This window comes from Sapajus apella, unplaced genomic scaffold (genome assembly GCF_009761245.1).
Source record: "Sapajus apella isolate SASKATOON/1434 unplaced genomic scaffold, GSC_monkey_1.0 scaffold4, whole genome shotgun sequence".
NCBI lineage: Eukaryota > Metazoa > Chordata > Mammalia > Primates > Cebidae > Sapajus > Sapajus apella.
Genome location: NW_022436944.1, coordinates 8,375,114 through 8,400,811, shown reverse-complemented (window position 1 = coordinate 8,400,811; position 25,698 = coordinate 8,375,114). Strand labels below are relative to the sequence as shown.

At 35.6% G+C, this 25,698-nt stretch overlaps 1 protein-coding gene across 5 annotated transcripts in view; it reads right to left on the bottom strand.

Moving 5' to 3' along the window:
• Window positions 1-25,698, bottom strand: part of IFT80 (intraflagellar transport 80) — a 144,728-nt gene that overhangs the window by 33,753 nt on the left and 85,277 nt on the right. For all 5 annotated transcript variants that reach the window (XM_032261913.1, XM_032261938.1, XM_032261904.1 and 2 more), the window contains 3 exons: window positions 14,757-14,875; window positions 11,331-11,405; window positions 8,314-8,477 (listed from right to left, as the gene is read on the bottom strand). In XM_032261913.1, coding sequence (XP_032117804.1) covers window positions 8,314-8,477; window positions 11,331-11,405; window positions 14,757-14,875 — 358 coding nt within the window. The remainder of the gene's footprint in view (window positions 1-8,313; window positions 8,478-11,330; window positions 11,406-14,756; window positions 14,876-25,698) is intronic.

Genomic DNA, 25,698 nt, shown 5'->3' with positions numbered 1-25,698 from the left:
GTCATCCACCCGCCTCAGCCTACTAAAGTGCTGGGATTACAGGAGTGAGCCACCATCTCAGGGACTATTTTTTTTTTTTTTTTGAGACAAAGTCTCACTCTGTCACCCAGGCTGGAGTGCAGTGGCATGATCTTGGCTCACTACAACCTCTGCCTCCCAGATTCAAGCTATTCTCCTGCCTCAGCCTTCTGAATAGCTGGCACAGCCTTCTGTGCCACCATGCCTGGCTAATTTCTGTATTTTTGGTAGAGACCAGGTTTCACAAGTTGGTCAGGCTGGCCTCGAACACCTGACCTCCTGATCTGCCTGCCTCAGCCTCCCTCTGTTTTTTTGATGAACCTCAGGAAGAAGGGGGAGGGGAAAGGAGGATACTGGTATGGCAAAACAATTTTTTTTTTCTTCCCTATATCACCTCAGCTTTCTCCTCTCTGATGCCATGATCCCAAGGTCAGGGCTACCGCTATAAATGCCAGAAGCAGAGATGGTTCCCAAGCAAGAAACTAACTATACTTTTAAGCCTTAATGTCAAAACTCCTAAGGACCTGATAGGATTGGTTGTGCCTTCACTTCATCTGGAGAATTCGGGGTTAATAGTGAATGCAGCTTTATTGGCTTGTAGTGGAAATAGCCTGTTTGCTCTATACAAATGAAAAGGAGAATAGCTGAGAGTAAAGGAATGAATAAATGGGTTGTGCAATAAGTAAAATATTACATTAATGCTTCAAAAGAGACTCAGAGCAAAAGAATGATATTGTTTCTTGGCTTAATTATAGCTGATACATGAAAGGGTGAAACCATATATTGCTGAGATCTCTCCTGCTTGGAACTTAACACACTTGAATGGAATCCTGCAAACCTCAGAGACCTAAACTTGAAGACAACTTGGTCATAGAACGTGATGAGGGACTGGACTAATTATTAACGACTAGTAGAACCCTAGTAATGCACTAGTGTCTTCTGACTCTTACCTTATAATATGGTATAACACTGGAATTGTTGGTAAGTGTATGATACTGATAGTGATGGTCAGATGTACTGGGAATGGAATTTAAAAGCCTCCTATCTCTACCCAATATTGATTCCTCCAAACACTAGGCATATTCATACTGGTCCTATAGACAGGAATGATCCTTTTGCTTTAAGGGATCCATGGTCATAGACCAGGGGGTGATCTGTGGTATAATAAATAATTTGTCTGGTGTTTTGTCTTGGGCTCCTGGCAGTTAGCTTCAAAAATGCTTGGAATTTTCTGAATGATAGAAGTGTCTTTGTTGTCCTGATAAGGTGACTCTGGTGAGCCCCTAGATAGCTTCAGGATAGTGACTGGTCACCAGAAAGACCAATCTCATGTTCAAAGGGTTGAGCACTTTCAACCCTCCACCCCACCCACAACCTCTTGAGAAGAAAGCTGGAAACTCAGTTCAATCACATGGCCAATGATTTAAATAATCATGCCTAATCAATCAGATCATGAAACCCCAAAAGTCTTCTCTGGACACCAAAGCTCGAAGCTCAGTGGAGCTTCCTTGTTGAACACATTGATGTGCCAGGAAGATGATGTACCCTGATTCCATGAGGGCACAGAAGCTCCAGGCCTCACCCTATGTCTATCCTTTGTAATAAAATTATAATCATAAATTTAGTGCTTTTCAGAGTTCTGAGTCATTCTAGCAAATTATTGAACCTTAGGGGTTGATGGGGTCACCAAATTTTTAGCCAGTTGGTCAGAAATGCAATTGCCCTTGGGAACCCCCACCCCCCAAAAACTAGTGCTGGCATCTGAAGTGAGGTCAGTCTTGGCAGACTTTTGTCCTTAACTTCTTTTTTCTTTCTTGGAGACAGGGTCCCGCTCTGACGCGCAGGCTGGGGGGCAGTGGTGTGATCTCAGCTCACTGCAACCTCTGCCTCAAACAAGCTCAAGCAGTCCTCCCACCTCAGCTTTCTACGTAGCTGGGAGTACAGGTGTGCACCACTATGCTTGCTTAAGCTTTGTATTTTTTGTAGAGATATGGTTTTGCTATGTTGCCCAGGCTGGTCTCAAACTCCTGGCTCAAGTGATCCACCCATCTTGGCCTCCCAAAGTGCTGGGATTGCAGGCGTGAACCACCACATCTGGCCAACTTTTGGCATTGCACTAACTCTGAGTAATCAGTGTCTGAATTGAACTGCAGTACATTCAGTTGGAGTAGAAACAGATTAATTACTAACACGTGAGATTCTCCATAAGTCATCAACACTGTATTTCAAATTGTGTCCTTATTGTAAAATATTCAACACAAAGTTCCAGAATACCAGAGAACTAGGAGAAATCTTCAAGGACTTTTATTTGTCACAAACACTTGCTTTGGGAGCTAAGCTAGCTCCCAGTCTGAGAATTTCCCTAAACTCTTGAGGGAGGCTTTCAGAACCGTCCTCTTCCGTATCTCCAGTAAGCCCCTTAATTTTTAATTAGTGAAGGAAAAAGCATACATGCAAATAAGGTGCAGTCTACAAAATTATTTATTAAATTAGATAATGATTATTTTAGCATTACTTCTAAAGTGTTTTTCTTTTTGAGGGCTGCTTAGCAATGATTTATCTAACTGATAGTTGGAGAGATTAGCTCCTGTAATAAACCGGGGCAGGTATTTCAAGATTAAATATTTTCCAAAGATAATCAGGAGTTGATTCTAAGACAGACAGAACATATGCTTGGGTCAACAGGTAAATGAAAAGGTGTTCAATGTCATTAATCATCATGAAAATGCAAGCCAAAACCATAATGAGATATCACCTCAAACCTGTTAGGCTATTACTTTAAGAAGACAACATGTTGGTGAGGATGTGAAGAAACTGGAACACTGGTCCACTTCTAGTGAGAATGCAAAATAGTACAGCCACTATGAAAAATATTATGAAGGTTCCTCAAGAAATTAGAATCAGCCAGGCACAGTGGCTCATGCCTGTAATCTCAGCACTTTGGGAAGCCGAGGTGGGAAGAACGCTTACACTCAGGAGTTGGAGACCAGCCCGGGCAACATAGTGAGACCTTGTCCTACTAAAAATATAAAAATTAACCAGACATTGAGGTACCTGCTTCCTGTAGCCCCAGATGCTTGGAAGCTGAAGCAGGAAAATCACTTGAGCCCATGATGTAGAGGCTGCAGTGGAGCACTATTGCACTCCAGTCTGAGTGAAAGAGGAGACCCTGTCTCAAAAAAAAAATTTAAAATAGAACTACCCAGCAATACCACATATGAGTGCTTATCTGAAAGAACTGAAATCAGGATCTTGAAGAGATATTTGCATTCCCATGTTCACTGCAGCACTGGTCACAATAAACAAGATGTAGAAACAACCCAAATATCTGTCGACAGATGAATGGATAAAGAAAATGTGGTATATATGTACAACGGATTATTATTTAGTCTTCAAAGAAAAAAGAAAATCCTATAATATGTAACAACATGGATAAGCCTGATGGACATTGTGCTAACTGAAAAGCTTGTCACAGAACAAAGACTGCATGATTCCACCTATATGAGGTATACTAAAATAGTCAAATTTACTGGAACAAAAGCAGATCCGGTTGCCAGAGGCAGGAGGGAGGGAGAAATGGGGAGTTGCTAATCAAGGGCATAAAATTTCAGTAATGCAAGATGAGTAAGTTCTAGGGATCTGCTGTACAACATTGTACCTATGCTGTATTGTACACTGTTAACAATATTGAATTGTACCCTGAAAAATGTGTTAAAAAGGTAGATCTCATGTTAAGTATTCCTATCGCAATCAAATAAAAATAAATTTCAATCCTAAAAAACTCCCTGGAAGCAACTAAATAGATATGAAATATTCATTAAGATGATGTATTTAAAAATTTCACTATATAAAAATAAACTTTTGGTAACTTTTGATGTAACAGCTCAATTTTCTAAGATTTATCTCCAACCTTACTTATAATAGTTCTGGTCCTCACCACACACATTCTAATTTCAGGCAAAGGAGTATCTATTGCCCATACTTCTCCATCCCTACTACATTCTTTACCTATATATTGTTGCTCTATCTGTTATTCTATCTGCCTGGCTTTCTCCGAAATATTATTCTATCAACGATCCCCACTTTCTCCTGCACCTTTACCCGGGTTCATTCTCAGCATACAAACAACTCTGATATTACCCTCACTTAAAAAAAAAAAATCACAATTAAAATTATTTGCCTTTTTTTTAACTCTAAACTTCCTGAAACAACAGTTATTCCAGTTTTTACAACTCCTACCCATTCTTCAACCTATGACAATTTGCTATTCAACCTCACTACACTGATGACCTACATGTTGCCAAATCAAAGACTATTTTTAGTCCTCACTCTAGGAGCCTATTTTTAGTCTTGACCTCCCAGCAGCACCGATGCTTCTGACTATCCTCTCTGTCTTGAAACTCTTATGTGGGCTACACATAACATTGTTTTCTCCCAATTCTCTTCTATTTTGGATCATTCCTCACTCTCCTTTCCTAGCTTCTCCTTATCTGACAATCCTTGATCTTAAGGTTTTGTTCTTTGCAGATTTTTCACTATAAATACTTACCCAGTATCATTTACTTCTATGACATCAATCACTATTTAAATAATGATAATTCATAGTTCTCTATTTCCAACCTCAACCTTTCTCTGATGTTGTGCAGTAGGTAAAGCTGCAAAAATTACAGGAGATATTCTATTGAAGAAGCCTGGAACAAATGCTGCCTCTGCCCCTTTCTCTGTATCACCAAGGCTTCTCTTAGTCTCAATCATAACAGTAGTATTGGTAGCTGTTGTTTATGCTTTTGAAAGATTGTTGGGAAAGAAAAAAACAAGAAGATTATTTTGATGGTTCTCTTTAAGTAATTCTCAAATTACTCCAACTCAAGATTAATCTCAAATAGAGTAATTTTATATGATAGCATATGAATAAGATTACAAGAAACGAAAAGATAGAAATGGCATAAGACAGAAGTGGCATTGAGTACTCAGCCAAAAAAATTGGACAACATATACAGACTATAAAAATGCTACAATGTGTATAACATGAAATTTAATTCCAGAGGATCACACTAATACATTATTGGCTCCTAGTAAATCATAGGATGCTAAGTTGGAGGTCATTGGCTATATTCACAAAGAAAAGTCATGTTGCAATGTTTAGTTATCTTCTAAAGTTGCCAATTATGAAAAATAAAAAATAAAAATACTATAATAGAATTTTTAATTAAGTAGGGAAACAAAAATTAAAGTTTTGGCTTTCATTTAAAAAATGCTTTGGGTTTGGCTAATTCATATTATTTTCATAGCTATGCAAACTAATAAACTTTTTAAATAATAGCAGCCTTCCATCCTTTTTCTGACTATATATATATAAAAAGCTAGGGATATGCAGATGAACTCGTCTACTTTTTCCTCAACTGCAAGTGCACCTGATCTATGGGAGGCTGGTCCTGTTTTTCAGTGTTAACATGTAATAGAAACTGGCAGAATGAACAACAAAGGAGCTGTGAGTTGAAAGAGTTGCTTCTAAATATGAATAACTATCCCCCAACTTCTAGACATTTCTTTCAAATAATCACCCACACTAATATAGCATATCTGTGCAAAGTGAATAGGGAGAAGGAGGAGGGCAGAAACAGCAGCTCTAGTACTTAATCACCAAAAGGGGTACTCAAACCCACCCAAGATCTATTTATGGAGCACCTATTATAATACAGAGTACTACACTTGATGCAAGAATAAAAAAGCTCCCAAATTAGGAAGAACTAGTGATGTCAAATACAGATGGCACCCTTCTAAGGGTTAAATATGTCGGGTACTTCAATTGTATTTTCTATTGTTAGCACTTACCACTATTTAGCCATCAATAAATATTATTTTTTTAAAGGAACGTACAAAAATATTTTCCCTCTCAAGTTCTACAATAATTTTATTTTAGTTTTTTGAGTTTATATTTACAGCAAAACAGAATTACATAATTATCTTGTCTAACAATCTAAACTTACAGAAGTAAAACGGATAATTTATTGGCTTATAAATTCATATTTCTGTAAATGTTAATAATTTCTTATAGTTTTAAAATTCTACCAATTATCAATGGATTAAAGAATGAAATATGTTCCAGATATGAATTAACCACAGAAAATTTCAGAATAGGGTATACTGTATTCAGTTGGGATCACACATACTGTCATGCCTTGCTTAATGATAGGGATATGTTCTGAGAAATGTGCTGTTAGGCAATTTATCATTGTATGAACATCATAGAGTGTACTTATATAAACCTAGACAGTATAACTTACTATACACTAAACATAGAAAAAGGTAATGCACTATAACATCACAATGGCTATGACATTGCTAGCTGACAGGAAATTTTTAGCTCCATTATAATCTTATGGTATACGCAGTCTGTTGTTGACTAAAATGTTGTTAGCAGGGCATGCCTGTACTTTATTAAAGCTTTTATCTAAAATACATGGTATTGAATAAGGAGAGCACAGACAACTCATAGTGATCACAGGGACTTTCAATCTTACGTTTATTGAAAACAAAAATCTGTCTTCCAAATTACTATTAGTTTTACAATTATATAGTTATCTTAATTCTGTCTGCTATCCGGATACTATTTTATTTCATTCTCTTTTCCCCTTTTTTTGCCAGAAAGAAAGTCCTTTTTAAAAAATTACCAAATGTCTTCACTCAGAGGAGGCCTAAGGCATGAAGAGATAGAAAAGCTCTATTTAGGAAAATTGTATTTCCTATCAGTATAAGAGGTGCTATTATCTGAAGTACTGAAAATTAAAAATTAGGACAGTTCCTAGTTCATGAATTAGGTCTTCTGTGGTATGAACTAACAAAATTAACATTCAAGTCAGATTTTTTGGTAACAGTAACATACAATATTTCGTGATATATTTTAACAGAGAGAAACAATTATTTAATATATAATATTTTTCACTAGGTTTTTGGGATCACTCTCTTAACTTTCCTCTTACCTCACGGGCTTCTCTTACTTTTATTCATCCCTAAGTACTGATGTGCTATGTTTAGTCCTCTTCTCTGTATACACTTGCTTCTCAGGTCATTTCATTCAGTGTTATAGCTTTAAGCACTAGTAGTATACCAATGACCACCAAAGTCATATTTCTAGTCCCAACCTCTCTCCCAAGCCTTGGGCTGGTTTATCCTATTGTTCACTCTCATCCCTTCTTGGCTAAGAAAGATTTAAACATACCAGGACCAAAATCAACTCTTGGTTTGCAGACTGGCCCCCTCCAAATGACCTCTTTCCCTGTCTTCTATCTCATTTACTCAGGGCAAGCATAGGATAATATGCTTGCCTCCTCTCTTTCCTGCATGCCCACATCTTTACCATGGCCAAGTCTTTATATGATCTGGTTCCTGCCTATCTCTACATTGTCCTCTCCTCCCACTCTCTGGCTAGCTGATTTGACCCAGTCACATGGCCTTCTGGCAATTCCTTTAACATGCTGGTTGCTCCCACCTCAGAATCCTTGCACTTGATTGTCTGTCATTCCCCTGCCTCACCTTCACAACCCTTTATTGTCTCACCCTGCACTAGTCTTCTTCATAGCCTGTATCATTACGTGACAATTTATTAAATATTTATTAAATTTTAATTTTTATTTGTTAATTTTGTTCACCATTGTATCCTCAACTTCTAGAAAAGTAGTTGGCACATAGTAAGCACTCAATAATACTTACTAGATGAGTGAATCTGTGATATAGATATGCCCTAATAAAATGGTTTCATTGTACCATGTAATCCAAAACACCTGACATGCTTATATTTACTCATAAGTATTAATGTGGCCTGGATTTTTAAAAAGAAAATTTAAGTTATTCATACCTTTCTTTCACTTAACTTAAAAATATTAATTTAAAAATATAAACAAACTAAATAGTTCAATGAAGTGCAGTATTTACTATGTTACCAAATTGAAGAAACCTGGAACATTTAAAAAGATCAAAAACTTAAACATTAATATACATTTTTAGGACCACAACATTGAGTTCAAATTGTCTACCAACAGATCCTGAATATATATGTTTTCCTTATCACTGATCGATGTTGTGACGATATCTATTTGTTCTATTAACTGGATAAAATATGACAATTTTAGTTGCTTAATTAACTCATGTTTTGAAAACAAATTAGAAAGCTCATAATTCTTTTGATATAAAGTTAATGAATTGGTAGATAAGAAAATGTAAGTTAATTTATGAAAAATTTATAATGTTAACAAATTTCATATTTGACAGGAAAAATTATAAAAATGTACTTACTTTTTTCATCAGCTTTGTCTCTTATTGCTATGGTATCATTACTCAAAGATACAGTCTGTGCATTCAGAATATCTGTTCTCAACCCAGGAAATTTTGGAGATGAAATAAAGCGCCCTTCATACGAATATAAATAGATACTACTACCATCTACAAGAAGAAAATGTCTAAAAAATAAAGAATAGAAATAGATTCTCAAATATTGGTAGACTATATTTTCATTTTTATATTACAGAATAGTTTATTCTTGGGAAAAAATCTAAATCTTACAATTCATATAAATGTGTAGATATATAAGGAATAAAACATTTTAAAGATTGAAAGCCAGCATTGGTTGTTTTGGTTTGTTTTCTGGGTTTTTATTTTACGATGACGTAGGAGAAGAAAAATGAAAATGTCCCTAATCACCACCCTATACACTAAAATTCTGACTTATACCCACAATTCATTTCCTTTCCTAAAGAAGACTCTATACAAAGGCAATCAAAAAATCTTATAATTTATAATTCAGTGATTTGAATGCCAGGTGCTATTTGTTTCATGAAACAGTTTTAATATGTATTTTATAACTAAAGATTATGCTAAAAATAATTAAAAAGATTCAATACAGGTTAAAGTCTAAAGCAGTGAAAATGACTAAAAAAATTACCATGAGGACAAACATTTATTAAAAATAAGGCAGTTGTGACTTTAAAATCATATGGTGACCATCAGTATGTATTCACATCTAAAAATTCCTATATTTTTGCTGCAGGGTCAGAGTCATTTGCTGTGTTGACAGCTATATTTAAGGTATAGGGCTCTGTGTAGTTAATTTTTTATTAACTCAAAACATAAATATTTTATGGCTGTTGTATTTTTCCTTTGAAAATTTATGAATATTGTACAAAATAATTCAAGCAATACAGAGAAAACAAAAGACCTCTTGAGATGCTACCTCCGTAGAGATAACTATGCCAAAGTATGAACTTCCATAACTTTACTAACTCACTCATTCCTGACATACATTTGTTTCAAACTATTCACTGTTTTAAAGAATATCTATAGTGTATATACAATGCCATATGTCTTCCCTACTTATTTTCCTTAGTACAGCTTCTAGGAGTGCATTACTAGATTAAAGAGCATACATTTAAAATTTTTAAATATATATTGTTATACTGCCCTTTGAAAAGTTGTATTGATTTACACACATACTATGACTATATTGGTATGCCTGCTTCCTTAATGCTGAAGACATTACTACTTTTCAAAATCTTATGTTTAATGTTTTAATATCCTTGATTCAGAACTGGTTCTTGATTAAGGAACTGCTAATTATTCTTTTTTTGCTATGGAAACAAAAGGGAAATAAACACCAAAACCAATGAAAAATTAGTATCTAATGAACACCAATTATACACACTTCAATTAAATTAATACTTGAGGATTGGCAGGTAGTTTATTTAATTGAAGGGTTTGGCCCTTACACGTGTCTGGTCATACATAATGGCTTATGAAAACTACATTTGCTAAACTTGACAAAGTGACATATATTAGTATGTATTCCTCTGTCTCAGTACTAAAAGCATTTTTCTTTTCCAAACAAGACACTATACCTTTTAACCTACTTGTGAGTAAACACCCTGTTTCAAGGGGCAAGCAACTCTAAGTGTATAAATAAGACAAATGATAGGTAGTAACTATATTTTTTGGCTATTTATGCCATTAATATACGTTTTATTAAGAGTATATTCAATAAATACATTTATAAATAATGTATAAATAAGTTTATTTGGAATAGAGTAGAAAGCATTTCAGAAATACGGTCTTTTAGATAGCTGACATCTTACCTTTTAAATTACAAAAATGACTGACTGAAAAAAATTTATGGTATAACTAAGTAATTCATATATTTAAATTTCATTAAATAAATTACATAAAAGTTGATATAATATTTTCTTGGGCACTCAAGGTCATCAATACGGTGACCACATTTTTCAGTAACGATTTAACTGATAACTTTGATACTCATCAGAATCTGTTGGTGCTCAGAATCATTACATTACTCAGGCACACAGTTCTGTGCTGTTGGTTTTTCTATATTCCCTTGCCAGGCAGTCACTTTTCTTCCTGTCATTGTGCCAGCCTCTAACAGCCCACCAGTACCATTCTTCTTCTGGTTTTCTATTTATAAAAAGCTGTGGGCTAGAAAACCTGCTAATAAACACTTTTAAGAGCTGCCTACATAATAAGTAAAGGGATGAGGAATAAAGTACATGGTTTTAGCACAAATGTTTTATGGGTAGATATTTTAGGTAACTGTCGATTATATTTTCATAATTTTTTAACAAGTTTTATTGGGTTGTAGCTGTCTAAGTCCTCCTCTGATTCAGTAGAATAACACTGTATTCAAGAGACTGACAGTTTTCATGGAAAAGTGTAGGTTCTTGAGTAATAGCTATTCCTAATTTACTTAGTTAATTTCCTGGCATTTGTTAGTCCTGCATACACTGAATGTTTATGTAGAAACAACTTGTTTTCAAACTTCAGGTCACAGCCCAGCAGGCCCACAAAACAAGAGTTTCAACCAATATTTAAAACAAAGCAGAACAGAACAGAACAGAATGGAAAATAGGGGGACTGTGAGGTAAAAACTCTTTAATAGTTATTTGCCTGTGTTGCTTTCATTCTCTCATGTCATTACTCTGATATTTACTTGTAATGAGTTTATTCTCATCATTTAAAATAAATAGCTTTAAAATTTCTGTTTTAATTTCTAATATAATAAGTGTTGATATATATAGTCCATATATAATCCTCAATAATTTTCTAAGAATGTTAAGAAATTCAGAGATTAAAATGTTTCAGAATCACTGATTTAAAGAGCTTATTTATTCTTTTTTTCTTTTAAAATGTATAACAGAAACAGGTTAGTTCTAAATGACTAGTACACCATTCTTTAAATTAGATGCTTTTACTAAAGAGTGCTTTTTGAGATATTTTAACCCCAAATCCAATAGTTAAACACAATAAATTACCTTTCCGCCTGCAGAATTAAACTAACAGTTCCTTCTTTGAGATCAAATATAATTGGTGTATTCCAGTTCTTTGTGCTAAAAGACAAATAAAATGGATAATTATTAACCTTTAAAATACCGAATACTTTAAAATAAGTAGATAGGTATTCATTTTAAATAAAGTGACTTCAGTTTCATAGCAATTATATACATACTTCTATTATAGCACTTGGTGAATTGTTCTGAAATTATTCACTTATATGTCCATATCCCCGACTAAAAAGCAGAGACTCTGTATCCCCAAGAACTTGCACATAATAGGCATCCAATAAATGCTCACTGTAGTATTACAACATGTGAATCGAGGAATTCTAAGTATAAGTCTGAGTTCTGCCATTTGTTGGCTCTGAGTTTCGGCAAGTCATCTCATGATTCTCATTTGAAAAACAGTAGCAGCATGGCATAATGAAGAGATGATAGCTTTTTGTTAGACAGATCTGGATTAGAAATATGGTTTCACCACCTGTCGGCCACTTGATCTTAACAAGCTTAACCTGCTAAGCATTAGTTTTTTATTTGTAAAATGGGGATAATGGGCCAGGACTTACATAGTGTCCGGCAAACTACCTAATATAAAGCAGGTACCAGACAAACAGAAACTGTAATAACAGTAATATGATGAACATGATTATTTTTCCTACAGGCTTCCCAAAGTTATTGTTGGGTTGAAACAGAAGGATTTCTTTGAAGCATTCTGCAAACTCTAAAATACTATATAAATGCAAGCCATGAACATGCTTATTAAATGAATGGATGAATAAATGAACAAATAAATCATTTTGTTTTTACAGGGTAACATGAATCAAAGATTGGGGTGGGTAAAGGGAACATTTACAAACAGGAAAACCAATCCTCAAATAATAAAAGTTGTTCCACAGTTTAAAATAAGTTTTATTACTTCTATATATTCTGAATTTCTCTCAGTAAGTTTCATAAAACCAATTCTCTAAATCAGATCAAATCTCATGTTCAAATCCAGAAGACTGAGGAGAGAAGGGGAAGAATACAGTGAGTAAGCAAACTGTTAGGCAACTGATCTTGGTTAATGCAAAGAATCTGATAATCATTTCAGTAAGTAAATACATGCAAAAAGCAAAATAACAAATAAATTACTGCTAATAATTAGTGATTACTAATTACTGATTATTAATTAGTTTGGGGTTCATAGATATGATAAAGATATGCTTTTGTACTTTAGAAAAAATATCACAGCATACTTTATTAATTAACCTTCATTCTTTGTCAAGAGAGTTGGTAAGCAGTGATTATGTGAGGTTTTTTTTAAATGTCCCTTCAGAAAAAAATCTGAGATTTCTGACAACTGATATATATAAATGCCATGAAAATATAAATTCCTTAAGCTATAAATGCTGAATAGAACAAGAATATTTTCAATATAATTATCTGAAAAATCGAATGAAAATTTAATGTAGAATGCTTATATATTGTTTGCTTTTTCTGGAACTACTTTTCATATAAACCAGTAAAGTACTTGCATGTCTGTTTTTAGAATTATATTATTATTACTAAAAAAGAGGCAACAATTATTAAGAATTTGGATTCAAATTCCTGCTTTCCTTTAGTAACAAAGTCAATAATCTGATGTAAGGCAAGTTACCTAATCATTTTTATGTCCTTTAGCTTCAGCTTTCAAATGAGAATAATAGTAAACATAAAAGACAGTAAAACAATTGCTCAATAAATGATAATCATTATTATCTAAAATGCTAAGTTTTTAAAATTTTATGAAATATGTTTTGGTGGTGATTCATTCCCACTACTATATCCTGGTATTTCATTACCACTGCTGCATCCTGGTACTAATAAATATTTTGTACCTTAATAAATGTCTTGACAATCAAAGAAGGGAGGCAAGGTTCAATTACAAAAGAAGAAAAGCAGTCTTACATTTGCCACACATTAACTGGTAAGGAAAAAGCAGAGTAACCAAAAAAAAAAAAAATTAACAGCTACTAAACTTTGGGTATTTTTAAAGACAGCTTCTCTAATACATGTAACACCTAACAATACTAATCCTACAGATTCAAACATTATGTCCTTGCCATATAACTAGTAGAATAAAAGGGAAGTTATTATAGAAAAGTTAAGAGTCTGGCCTTTCTTCAAACAAACACTAAACTGAAGAGATTTCTGTTCTCCCCTGCCCCATGAAAATTAATGATACACACACCTATCTGCATTAAAGTGACTGCGTGATCTCACATTCTATAATCCCTTCCACATATCTCAACTGCTTAACTTGGTATCTTTTTTTGAATTTTCCCAAATTCTTACTGTTTCTCTTTCCCGCTCATGTAAGGGGGAAAAAAAAAAACTCATATAAAATTAAATTCCTTATTTCTTCATCCACTCACCTCTGTTTCTTCTATTTCATTACTTCAGACTTGGCTATTTGTCCCAAATTGCAGATTCTGATTAGTAGTAGCAGGTTTACACATAATGAGTGGGAATTTTTAAATATATAGTTGTAGCAGTTGTTAATTAAATTAAATACCTTTGTGTTGTGTACTACTAGACTTTAGGATACTAAGATGACAAAGTACTTTACATATTTTAATTCATTTATTCATTCAAAAGTATTCATTAAGTACCCACAACATGGGCACTGTGCTAGGTGCTGGGCATACAGTGGTGAATGAGACACGTATAGTCTCCATCCTCAATTTTATATTCAATGACTAAACTATAACCACATAATGTTATAAATACAAGGACAAAACTTTTAAAAATCCTTAACTATGTATAACTCTTGAAAGTATCATAATGGTTACTTGAGTTTTCTGGATAGTTGAAGAATCAACTGGTAGTATGCTAGAGCCAGCTTGTACTAGTTATTAAATTTTCAGGAATTTTGTAAGCCAACTGTTAAGCCATTATTTATTATTTGAGACGGGGTCTCCAGCCTGGAGTATAGTGGTAGGATCACAGCTCACTACACCCTGTCTCCTGGGCTCAAGCAATTCTCCAATCCCAGCCTTCTGAGAAGCTAGGATCACAGGTGCGCACCACCATGCCCAGGTAATTTAAAAAAATTTTTGTAGAGATGGGGTCTCACTATGTTACTTATGCTGGTCTCAAGCTCCTGGCCTCAAACAACCCTCCTGCTTTGGTCTTCCAAAGTGCTGAAATTACAAGCATAAGCCATTACGCCTCACCTGACTATTAGCTGTTGATGTACAAACCTTGTTAGATCTATTTTTGCTCCTCTAAGTTCACTTTCTCCCACTTCCTGGTTTGAGGTAGTTCAGGACAGCTGAGGTTTTGAGAAAGTTAACTTTAAGCCAAACCATGCTGATGTGAAATCCTGAAAATAAACTTCTCAGCACAGACAAAACTCTGAATTTTTAAGAAATGCAAGATGCTTACGAGAACACGTAACATTGAAGAGATGTTGAAACCACTAAATGCGCATAGTTCAAAGATGCTTTAATGACTCTATCACGGAATTCCAGTAAATCCACTGCATCATTAAGAACGTTACGAACCTAAACAAGGAAAAATAAAATACCAACAAACATCATTAAAACACAACCCAATTTTATTTAGATAAGTTAGCAAGATTTTGAAACACAAAAAAATTCAATGCACTATTGATTACCTAATCATATACAAAAAGAATTTAATAGAAACTAGGCGTAAGATAGTATACCTAATTTTAAAAAACCAACCAACCAAGTATAGATACAGAAAATCTCTAAAAAATAAGTAGGAAAAAAACCTACAGAGATTTCTAACTTGCAAGCCAAAATGAATGACGTAGCAATGAAGTGATATGAAAAATACTCCAACACTGAGATATAGTCAAAGGAGGGTGGCATATTGAAGCTGGAAAGATTCTATGTGATTTCTGCCCAAAACGGTAAGAATATCTCTTTTTGGGGTTAGATTTTACTTTAAAATATACATTCTAAAAGAAGAGACATAATTGCTTTAAAAATCAAAAGTGGGGTAGGAGGTATTGGTAAACAAACCAATTACATAGTGAAGAAGCCAAGCTGCATGGAGTGAGGAAAGGTATTTCCATATGCAAAAACCTGGAGATCGTGTATAAAAAAGTCAAGCAGCAACTAACAAAGAGAGATTTGCTTATGATAGATTTATCATAAAAGTTTGTAACAGACTGTTTTACAAGGATTTAAAAATTTTGCAGTATTGGCCAAATATCTTGAAGTTGATGAACAAAGTGCAAGAAATTAAGAAAAATGTTGAGCAAGTTAAATTTACCTAATCTCTGGTCTATACTAGAATAGGTATTATGGGAGTATAGTAAGAGGTGAAGAATAGAGGAAAAAAATGTAATTATACCTACAAATTAAAACTCCTTTAAGTTCTCCTCAAAGTGTTACCATATTTCTAAATATAATGTGACAATACTAAAGAGCAATGAAAGGGTATGGAAAGAAAAATAGGAAGATAAATCAAACTTCTTATAAGTACTTCAAAGAAGTACTTACGCCTACCAGGCACTGTCATGATCTAAATGTTTGTGTCTTCAAAATTCAAATCTAATCACCAATATGACAGTATTAGTAGGTGGAGCCTTTGGAAGGTTGTGGGTACTTATGAATGGGATTAGTGTTCTTACAAAAGAGGTCCCAGAGAGCTGCCTTGCCCATTCTGCCAAGCGTGGACACAGCAAGAAGGCGTCATATGAATTAGAAAGTGGGCCCTCACCAGACACTAAATCTGCTGGCACCTTGACCTTGGACTCCAAGCTTCCAAAATTATGAGAAATAAATTTCTGTTGTTTACAAGCTACCCAGATTATAGTATTTTGTTATAGCAGCCCAAACAGAATAAACAGGTATGTTACTTTTTTTACTATCTGCTCCCCAACTCCCATCTCCACCAAAATATTGACCCAGCAATCTCATTTCTAGAGTTCCGTCCCAAAGATAAACAAGCAAAACTATAAAATAACATATGCACAGACTATCACTATAGCACTATTACTAATACCAAAAAACTGGAAATAGCCCAAATGTCTATTGATAAGAGACAGCTTATATAAACTATGATATAGTCAAACAGGGGACTATTATACAGCTATAAAAAGAAATGAGGAAGATCTCTAGATATCCATGAGATACAGTAAAGTAAAAAAACACAAGATGCAGAACAGTGTGTATAGTATGATACTTTTTATCTTAAAAAGGAAAAAATATAAAAATATATGGATTTACTCACTTTTTTAAAAAAAACAAGAAATCTTAAACAGTATTCACTAACATATTATTGGAATAATATTAATATTGTTATTTTAAAACTATATTTTGGGATATAATGTTTTTAGGAACCAAATTTTTCTGGTCAGAATGAGTTGCAATCTTAAAAAACCAAGAAGTAAAACTCTATAATCTTAAATTTAAATTAAAAACCTCAGTATAAACTTGTGATGTATTTTTATCTGTCAAAAACAAAAACATTTCTTCCCAGTATAGACTCAAGTAAAAAGAAAAAAGAAAAAAAATTTTGTCTAGAAGTAATGATCAAATCAATAGCAATGAACACATGTTATTTAGAGATCTGATTGTGTCTGCAAGTAACATTTCACTCCAAAAGGAACAAGGCCTTCACGGAAAAATGGTTGATTTTAGTCTAGATGGGAAATGTAAAAAAGAAGCCTGAAACATCTTGTCACACCATAAAGCAAGGAAGCTAGTGAAATCAGTCAAAAGAATATAGGAGCCAACTGGCCAAACATGGGACAATCTGAACATTAAAGAGAGAATAACCATGATGGGTAGAAACACATAAAAAAAAAGTTAAAATCGGCAGGGTGTGGTGGCACACGCCTGTAATCCCAGCACTTTGGGAGGCTGAGGAAGGTGGATCATGAGGTCAGGAGATCAAGACCAGCCTGGCCAACATGGTGAAACCCTGTCTCTACTAAAAATACAAAAAAATTACCCAGGCGTGGTGGTGCATGCCTGTAGTCCCAGCTACTCAGGAGGCTGAGGCAGGAGAATCAATTGAACCTGGGAGGTGGAGGTTGCAGTGAGCTGAGATAATGCAACTGCACTCCAGCCTGGGCAACAGAGCGAGACTCCATCCCAAAAAGAAAAAATTAAAATCTACAAATTTATAATGATAACATCAATGATAACAAAAAAGGAAACTTATTGGACTTGCTAGGAAACCAGCTTATTACTTGAAAACTGGAAAATAGGAAAATAATTCAGCATTTGATACCACTCCCCAAAGGGTAACCCAGTGGTGGAGGAGGCAAACAAAGTCTTTTATAGAAGAATTCTAGCTAATAAATGTGAAAGGAATGACAGAATTACAATGTTACCGTTTCGCAATTCCCCAATGAAAAATAGATCTAGACGACTATTATCAATGGCAGCTAAAAACATTAAGGTGAAAAGTCCAATGGGGAAATATATGATAGATGAATCAGGTTTATAATACCCAAACACGCTGATCAAATGTTAACATCAGTAAAAGAGGGACAAGAAGACATATACGCCTCCTGATGCAATGCAACAGGAAGCACACAGCATCACCTAAGGCTTTAAACCTAATAACCAGTCTACAGGAAACACAGGATAAATGAACATATTAATTGTAATAAAGGCCAAGAGTGGTGGCTTATGCCTTTATTCCCAGCACTTTGGGTGGCTGAGGTGGGCAGAACTCAAAACCAGCCTAGGCAAAAAGGTGAGACCCTGTCTTTACAAAAAACAAAACCAAAATAGCTAGGTGAGGTGACAGATGCCTGTGGTACCAGCTACTAGAGAGGCTGAAGTGGGAGGATTGTTTGTGCTTGGGAAGTCAAGGCTGCCGTGAGCCGTGACTGTGCCACTCACTCCAGCCTGGGTGATAGAGTGAGACTATGTCTTGAAAAAACAAATACATAAATAAGTAAATAAAGATAAATTAATTAGTTAATAAATGTAATCACATCACAAAGATGGAATCAGTCAAATATAGAATGTGGGAAATTCAACAGAATAACCTGGTTTCTTTAACAAATAAACCATAAGTAAATAAATAAAAAGTTGTTTCGGGCCGGGCGCGGTGGCTCAAGCCTGTAATCCCAGCACTTTGGGAGGCCGAGGCGGGTGGATCACGAGGTCAAGAGATCGAGACCATCCTGGTCAACATAGTGAAACCCCGTCTCTACTAAAACTACAAAAAATTAGCTGGGCATGGTGGCACGTGCCTGTAATCCCAGCTACTCAGGAGGCTGAGGCAGGAGAATTGCCTGAACCCAGGAGGCGGAGGTTGCGGTGAGCCGAGATTGCGCCATTGCACTCCAGCCTGGGTAACAAGAGCGAAACTCCGTCTCAAAAAAAAAAAAAAAAAAAAAAAGTTGTTTCAGATTTCAAAAGACTTAAGAGACAAATTAACTAAATGCAATGTGGGACTTTATTTCCTGATACAAACAAACCAACTGTAAAAATATAGTTAGAAAATAATTGGAGAAATGTGATCTGTTACTGTAGAAAGATGTTAGAAAAAGACTGGGGAAATGTGAATGTTACCATGGTAATGTTAAAATGAAAATAGTTCTTATCTTTCAGACTGTTTAAAACAACTTAAAAAACAATCCAGAACTAGTAGTGAAGAGATACCACCTCACACCAGTTAGAATGGCGATCATTAAAAAATCTGGAGACAACAGATGCTGGAGAGGATGTGGAGAAATAGGAACACTTTTACACTGTTGGTGGGAGTGTAAATTAGTTCAACCATTGTGGAAGACAGTGTGGCGATTCCTCAAGGACCTAGAAATAGAAATTCCATTTGACCCAGCAATCCCATTACTGGGTATATATCTAAAGGATTATAAATTGATATAACTATCATAAGGACACATTGCACACGAATGTTCATTGCAGCACTGTTTACAATAGCAAAGACCTGGAACCAACCCAAATGCCCATTGATGATGGTAGACTGGACAAGGAAAATGTGGCACATATACACCATGGAATACTATGCAGCCATAAAAAAACGATGAGTTTGTGTCCTTTGTAGGGACATGGATGAATCTGGAAACTATCATTCTCAGCAAACTGACACAAGAACAGAAAATCAAACACCGCATGTTCTCACTCATGGGCAGGTGCTGAACAATGAGAACACATGGACACAGGGTGGGGAGCATCACACACTGAGGTCTGTCAGGGGGAACTAGGGGAGGGACAGAGAGGGGTGGGGACTTAGGGAGGGATAACATGGGGAGAAATGCCAGATATAGGTGATGGGGAGGAAGGCAGCAAACCACATTGCCATGTATGTACCTATGCAAAAATCTTGCATGTTCTTCACATGTACCCCAAAACCTAAACACAAAAAAATATATATTTAAAAAAAGGAAAGAAAAAGAAAAAAGACGAATATTTTTGCTCATCTCTTCAATCAGTAAAAGTAATGACTGCAAAGAGGGGAGTAGTCTGATGACAAAAATTTCAAAGGACCTAGAGTTTTTTAGGGAACCTCAGAGGTTATAGTGGTCTAGAATCAGCAAGGAGGAGTAAGGAAGACATCTACCCAGATCCAGTGATATGTGGCACATCAAAGAAAAACACTTCTACTTGAGAAGGCTGGAGTAAAAACACTGCTCTCAGTATTCAACTGCTGTTAATCAGAACAAGAATGCTTTCAGTGAAAGGGCTGAGCTTTGTAAGGCCACAGCTATATGACTGCAGGTTGTGTACTGCACAACTCTGGGTCTATGTGAATGGTGCCCTCTGGAATTGAGCAGGCCGCTCACTGCAGGTGGTGTCATGTGAGCCTCTCTTCAAATTTCCTAGGCCTACAACTCCACATATGAAGCCCCATACAGTAGTTGGCTGTAGACTTTTTAGATCACCCTTCAGGATGAAGAGAAGGAAGCTACCTCATAGACCCCCCAGGCTCTGATTTCAAACAGAAACCTGGATCTAGTCCCTTGTCTCACTGCAAGTATTAATACTTTCAGTTTCCTTAGCCAGCAGGAGCTACTCTCCTCACTGCCTTTGCCTGCCTGCTTCTGGACCTGAAGTAGGTCTGAGACTCCATACTGCATTTTTGTTCTGTTTCTAGTCCACAGAGATCTTTATCTTGTTTTTGAGTCCAGATAAGTCTTTTAAATACATATCTATATATTTTTTTAATCTTTTGGAGCCAAAAGTAAGCCTTTTTCTTGTATGAATGAACTAACACCGTTTTTACGAGAAGTCTGAGCTCCCAGAGATTTTTTTCTTTTTAAAAATTCAAATACCAACGTTTTCCAGAAACAGTTCAAAGCTAATAGAATGATATACAAATTTTAAAGGGAAGTTATATGTTAGTGTTTTTATAGCAACATGCTGTCTAAAGTGCCTGCAAACTTTCCTAAACAGGTTTAAGAAAATTCAACATTTAAAAATTCAATTGTATAGGCCTCTAACATTATTAAAATTATAGATAGATTTCTTAAGATCCATATTTGTCTAAAGCTTCACCTCGTGGAATACACCTTTTTGTGAATCTGGTATACTAGAACCAAACCAGAATAAAGCATCCTAGCCATAGCAACAAAACTAAAGACACTCTAGTAATTGCTGTTATAGTTTCAAAACTATGGCAAATTTCACATCAGAAATGTTCTGTGCTGAATTTTAAAATACACCTATTACTCTGTTCAATTCAGGGCAGCTCCAGGATTAATCTCCTGATATTCACGCCACCTAATTATTCTATGTGATTACAATATTTAGACTCCTCAGATTGACATAAGTCTAAACATTCTGTTTACAAATTTGCAAAACACTCATTTAGTCCTATACATAGCTATAATCACAATAGCAATAGCTATCATTTATTTTTGTTATATATACATTATCTCATTTCATCCTCAAAATTACTCTATTATTAGCTCTTATTTTTACAAGACATAAAAGTGTCCTGTAAATTAGACACTTTGACGACTATTAAAAGCCAAATTTGTGCTCCATCCTAAAGTTAGAATGGCAGGAAAGAAATAAAGGTAATTTCTGAGACACCAGAAATGTCTCACCCTTTGCACTTGCACACTTTCCCACCTAGGTAGGCACTTCCTTCTAACAAATATATCAACGATCCCTTTGGGAAAGAATTATCCACTGGGCTGCTTCCTGGAGGCAAGAGGCAGATTAAGAAACTTTTTCACTCCAGCTATTGTGCCCCACAAAAGACAGTAGGGCAAAGAAGTCTATTGTAGGAAAACAGCACCAGCCGGTCAAGGTGTAAATTTAACAATCATGACTCCACACGATCTCTGGTTTCTGAGTTAATGAAACACAGATAAACCAAAAGCCAACTAAGCCTCTAAAGAAACTGTAAAATTCTAAATCAGGCAAACAAAAAAATTGTGACTGTTTAGTCTCACTGAAATCCTGTGACTCCACTTTGCAACAAAAGTGAGCTGCTAAAAAGTACAACCCTCAGAAAGGGAATCCTCCCAAATGTCCAGGGATATCTTCCCAGAAAGGCAAACTAGAGTTAACAAACTGACCAAGCAACTGCTTTATTGCTAAGAGAGTTAACAGGATATTCTTGGTGTAAAACCAAAGAAAATGACTGGAGGCGAGTCTCAATCAATTTACAGGTTTATTTTGCCTAGGTTGGGGATGTGCCCAGGAAAAAGGAACACAAAAATCACAGGAACATCTGTGATCCATGCTTTTTCCAAAAAGCGTTTGGAGAGCTTCAATATTTAAAGGAGGGGAAAAAAGTAGGCAGGAGGGGAAAAGGGAGAAAGAAAGAATAAAGAGGGAGGGTATGGTCACATTCTTGTGAGGCTTCAATTAGAGCTCACTGAATCCACATGTTGCAAGTGAAAACAGGTACAGGGATAGTCAACTACGTATTCCCCTTGCAGTGAATCTGAATTTTTTTATAAGATAAACATAGGGTAGAAGAAGCAGTGAAATACGTATTGTCTCAGGTGAGCAGAGGGATGACTTCTAGTCTTGTCTTTCCCACATCCGTGAAGATAAGCTGTTAATTTACGTTGTCAGGGTGAAACTCAACAGAACTCTGTTTCAGGGTAAAGATCTTGGGGCCCATAGGGAATTTACTTGTGGGCATATTCTGAGGAAAGCCCTCTGTTGAGGTATGTGTTCTTTTATCTTTGCAGCTATCTACTTAGGAACAAAATGAGAGGCAGTTTTGCATGACTCAGTTCTCAGGCTTACCCTTTTCCTTTTAGATAGTGAGGTTGGGGCCTCAAGATTTTTATTTTTCTTTCACACTCACCAGCTGGATTTTAGCTATAAACTGGTAATCACTGTGTGTTGTTTTCCTTTCTCTCCTTATCCAAATTGTTTTCATTGCAGCCACCCTATTTTCCCTTCGCCATTGTCAACTGGGAATATGGAGAGTGGGAGGGGAGGGGAGAAGAATTAAAATATATACTTATGTATAATTTTCCAAACCAGAGAATTGGAGCTGGATGAAATAACTGGAGAGTCTAGGTTATCTTTTTTTAGAAAGGGAATGGGTTTGTTTTCAATCATATATTAAATAGCTGCATGATAAAGTAGTATATTTCTGAATCATATATGTAAGAGTAGGTTGAATATATATTCATATACATGAATAAAGGCATTGCAAGGTGACTCCCAAAGATCCCTGCCTCCTGGTATTTACACATGTGCAAATCCCTCCATTTAGTGTGGACGGGACCTAATAGCTTGCTTCTAGTTAATAGAATATGGCAAAAGTGATAAGATGTCACTTCTGAGCTCAGGTTATAAAAACTGTGACTTTTGAGAGGCCGAGGTAGGCAGATCACGAGGTCAGGAGATCGAGACCATCCAGGCCAACATGGTGAAACCCCATCCCTACTAAAAATACAAAAAAATTAGCTGAGCATGGTGGCACATGTCTGTAGTCCCAGCTACCTGGCAGGCTGAAGCAGGAAAACTGCTTGAACCCAGAAGGCGGAGATTGCAGTGAGCCAAGATCACGCCACTGCACTATAGCCTGAGCGACAGTGAGAGACTCCATCTCAAAAAATAAAAATAAAAAAACAAGAACTGTGACTTATGTCTTGCTTACACTCTCTCTGGCCCTTCTTGCTTGCTCTAATAAAGCAAACCACGAAGTTGTGAACTTTGCTATTAAGAGGCCACATGCAAAGAACTGAAGGAAACCTCCAGTCAATAGTCAAGAAAAAACTGAGGCCCTCAGTGCAAAAGACACTGATGAACTGAATTTTGCAACAATCATGTGAGTGAGCTTGAAAGCAAATCTTTCCCCAGATTTTTGAGCCTTTAGATAAGACTAAAGTCCTGGCCAACACCTTGTTTGGAGCCTTGTGAGACTGTGAAACAGGGGACCCAGCTAAGCCATGCTTGGATTCCTGACCCACAGAAAATGAGTGATAACAATTGTTGCTGTTGAAGCCACTATGTTTAGGGTTATTTATTGTGCAGCAATAAGTAACTAACACAGTATAGCCACTAAACAGCACAAAAATAGACTATAGAATGTATCTATCATTTTATTGTCTGCCCAGAATCAAATGACATATTTTCTTATAAATATACATTTATTTTCCTTTAAGAAACCATTCCTTCTACCATTCTCAGTGACTGGCTAGATGGGATTGCCTCATCTTCCTCTGCCTCTCCCTGACTAAATACATTTGACTCGGGCTCAGCATATAAAATCCAAGGCTGAGATTTCTCCTGGAATTCCTGGGAAAAAAGCACTCTTTCTGCTGAACTTGAAGTTGGTAGAATGTCAGCCTGGAACTACCAAGGCCACAAAATAGAATCTTTCTGAAAACTAAGACAACTACAGAGAAAAAGAAAGTTGAGGAAGAGAAAGAGATGAAGTCTTATTGGCATTATTTAAGCCTCTGAACTAGTAATGTCTCTCAAGTCAGTCGATCTCTTAACTTCACATGAATGAATAAATTTCCTTTTTTCCTTCATTTTTCACTTTACATCAATTTCAGCAATTTTCAAGGTACTAATCTAGGAGTTCCATAAAAACAAGGACCAAATCTTTCTTATTCACTACTGTATTCCTCATTGCTTAGCCCAAACCCTGGCAAGTAGGGATCACTCAATAGATATCCATTGAATGAGTGAATACAATCATTCAAAGAAGAAACAGTGAATAGGCCTAACTCAGCAAAAATGCAGTCAAATGTTTTATAATCATGGAGAAAGTAAAACCTCTTTTAAAAAATAAAAATAATGTTCTAATTTAAAACTTTAAATATTTATAAATATTATTTTAAACACAAAGATAATTTAGATTAAATAAGCCAGTTAAGCATTTCCACAGTTCATTTTATTTCACATAAAAATTCCCTAATAGCTAGGATAATTCCTTTTTATTATAAAAGAAGAACTCCTATTTCTAGATATATTCTCATGTTGGGGCACTTCTGTATTTAAGGCCAGAACTTATTTTAGCAATACTATATTAGCTATAAATATAATATTATACCCCAATTAGTTGATTAGAACTCACAATGGATTCTATGTCATATATAGAATATTATAACGTTTTAGATGCCAGGTTAATTAGAAGAAATAAATATTTACACCATCATCTAGATCGTAAATCCCTCTTTAAGGAAATACAGAAGATAGAGGGGCATGTCAAATCACCCCATGAAGATACAATCAGCCAAGTCCAGACTGAGAAACTCTACCAGACAAATTACTTGGTTCTTCAACAAAAAAACTTCAGGGCAAGAAACAGAGATAGAAAGGGAATTTACGGTAATCTACAGACTAAAAGAGACTTAAAAGATACATTGGCTGGGCACAGTGGCTCACACCTGTAATCCTAGCACTTTGGGAGGCTGAGGCGGGCAAATCACCTGAGGTCAGGAGCTCAACACCAGTCGGGCCAACACAGTGAAGCCCCATCTCTACTAAAAATACAAAAAATTAGCTGAGTGTGGTGGCAGGCACCTGTAATCCCAGTTACTCAGGAGGCTGAGGCAGAGTAATTGCTTGAACCCAAGAGGCGGAGGTTGCAGTGAGCCAAGATCGCGCCATTGCACTCCAGCCTGGGCAACAGAGGCAGACTCCATCTCAAAAAAAAAAAAAAAAAAAGATACATCAACCAATTGCAATATGTAAACCTGGATCTTGATTCAAACAAACTTTTGTGGCATGTAGGAAAAAACTGGACATTTAAACACTTTGTGGATATTTGATAATGTTAAGAAATTATTTTTATATGGTATGATAATGGTGGTGTGATTTTGTTAAAACAGAGTCCTTACCTTTTAGTTATATATACTAAAATATTTACAAATGAAATACAATGTCTGAATTTGGGGAACAGGGAATGTAGATGGGACATGGACGAGGCAGGCTTAAGT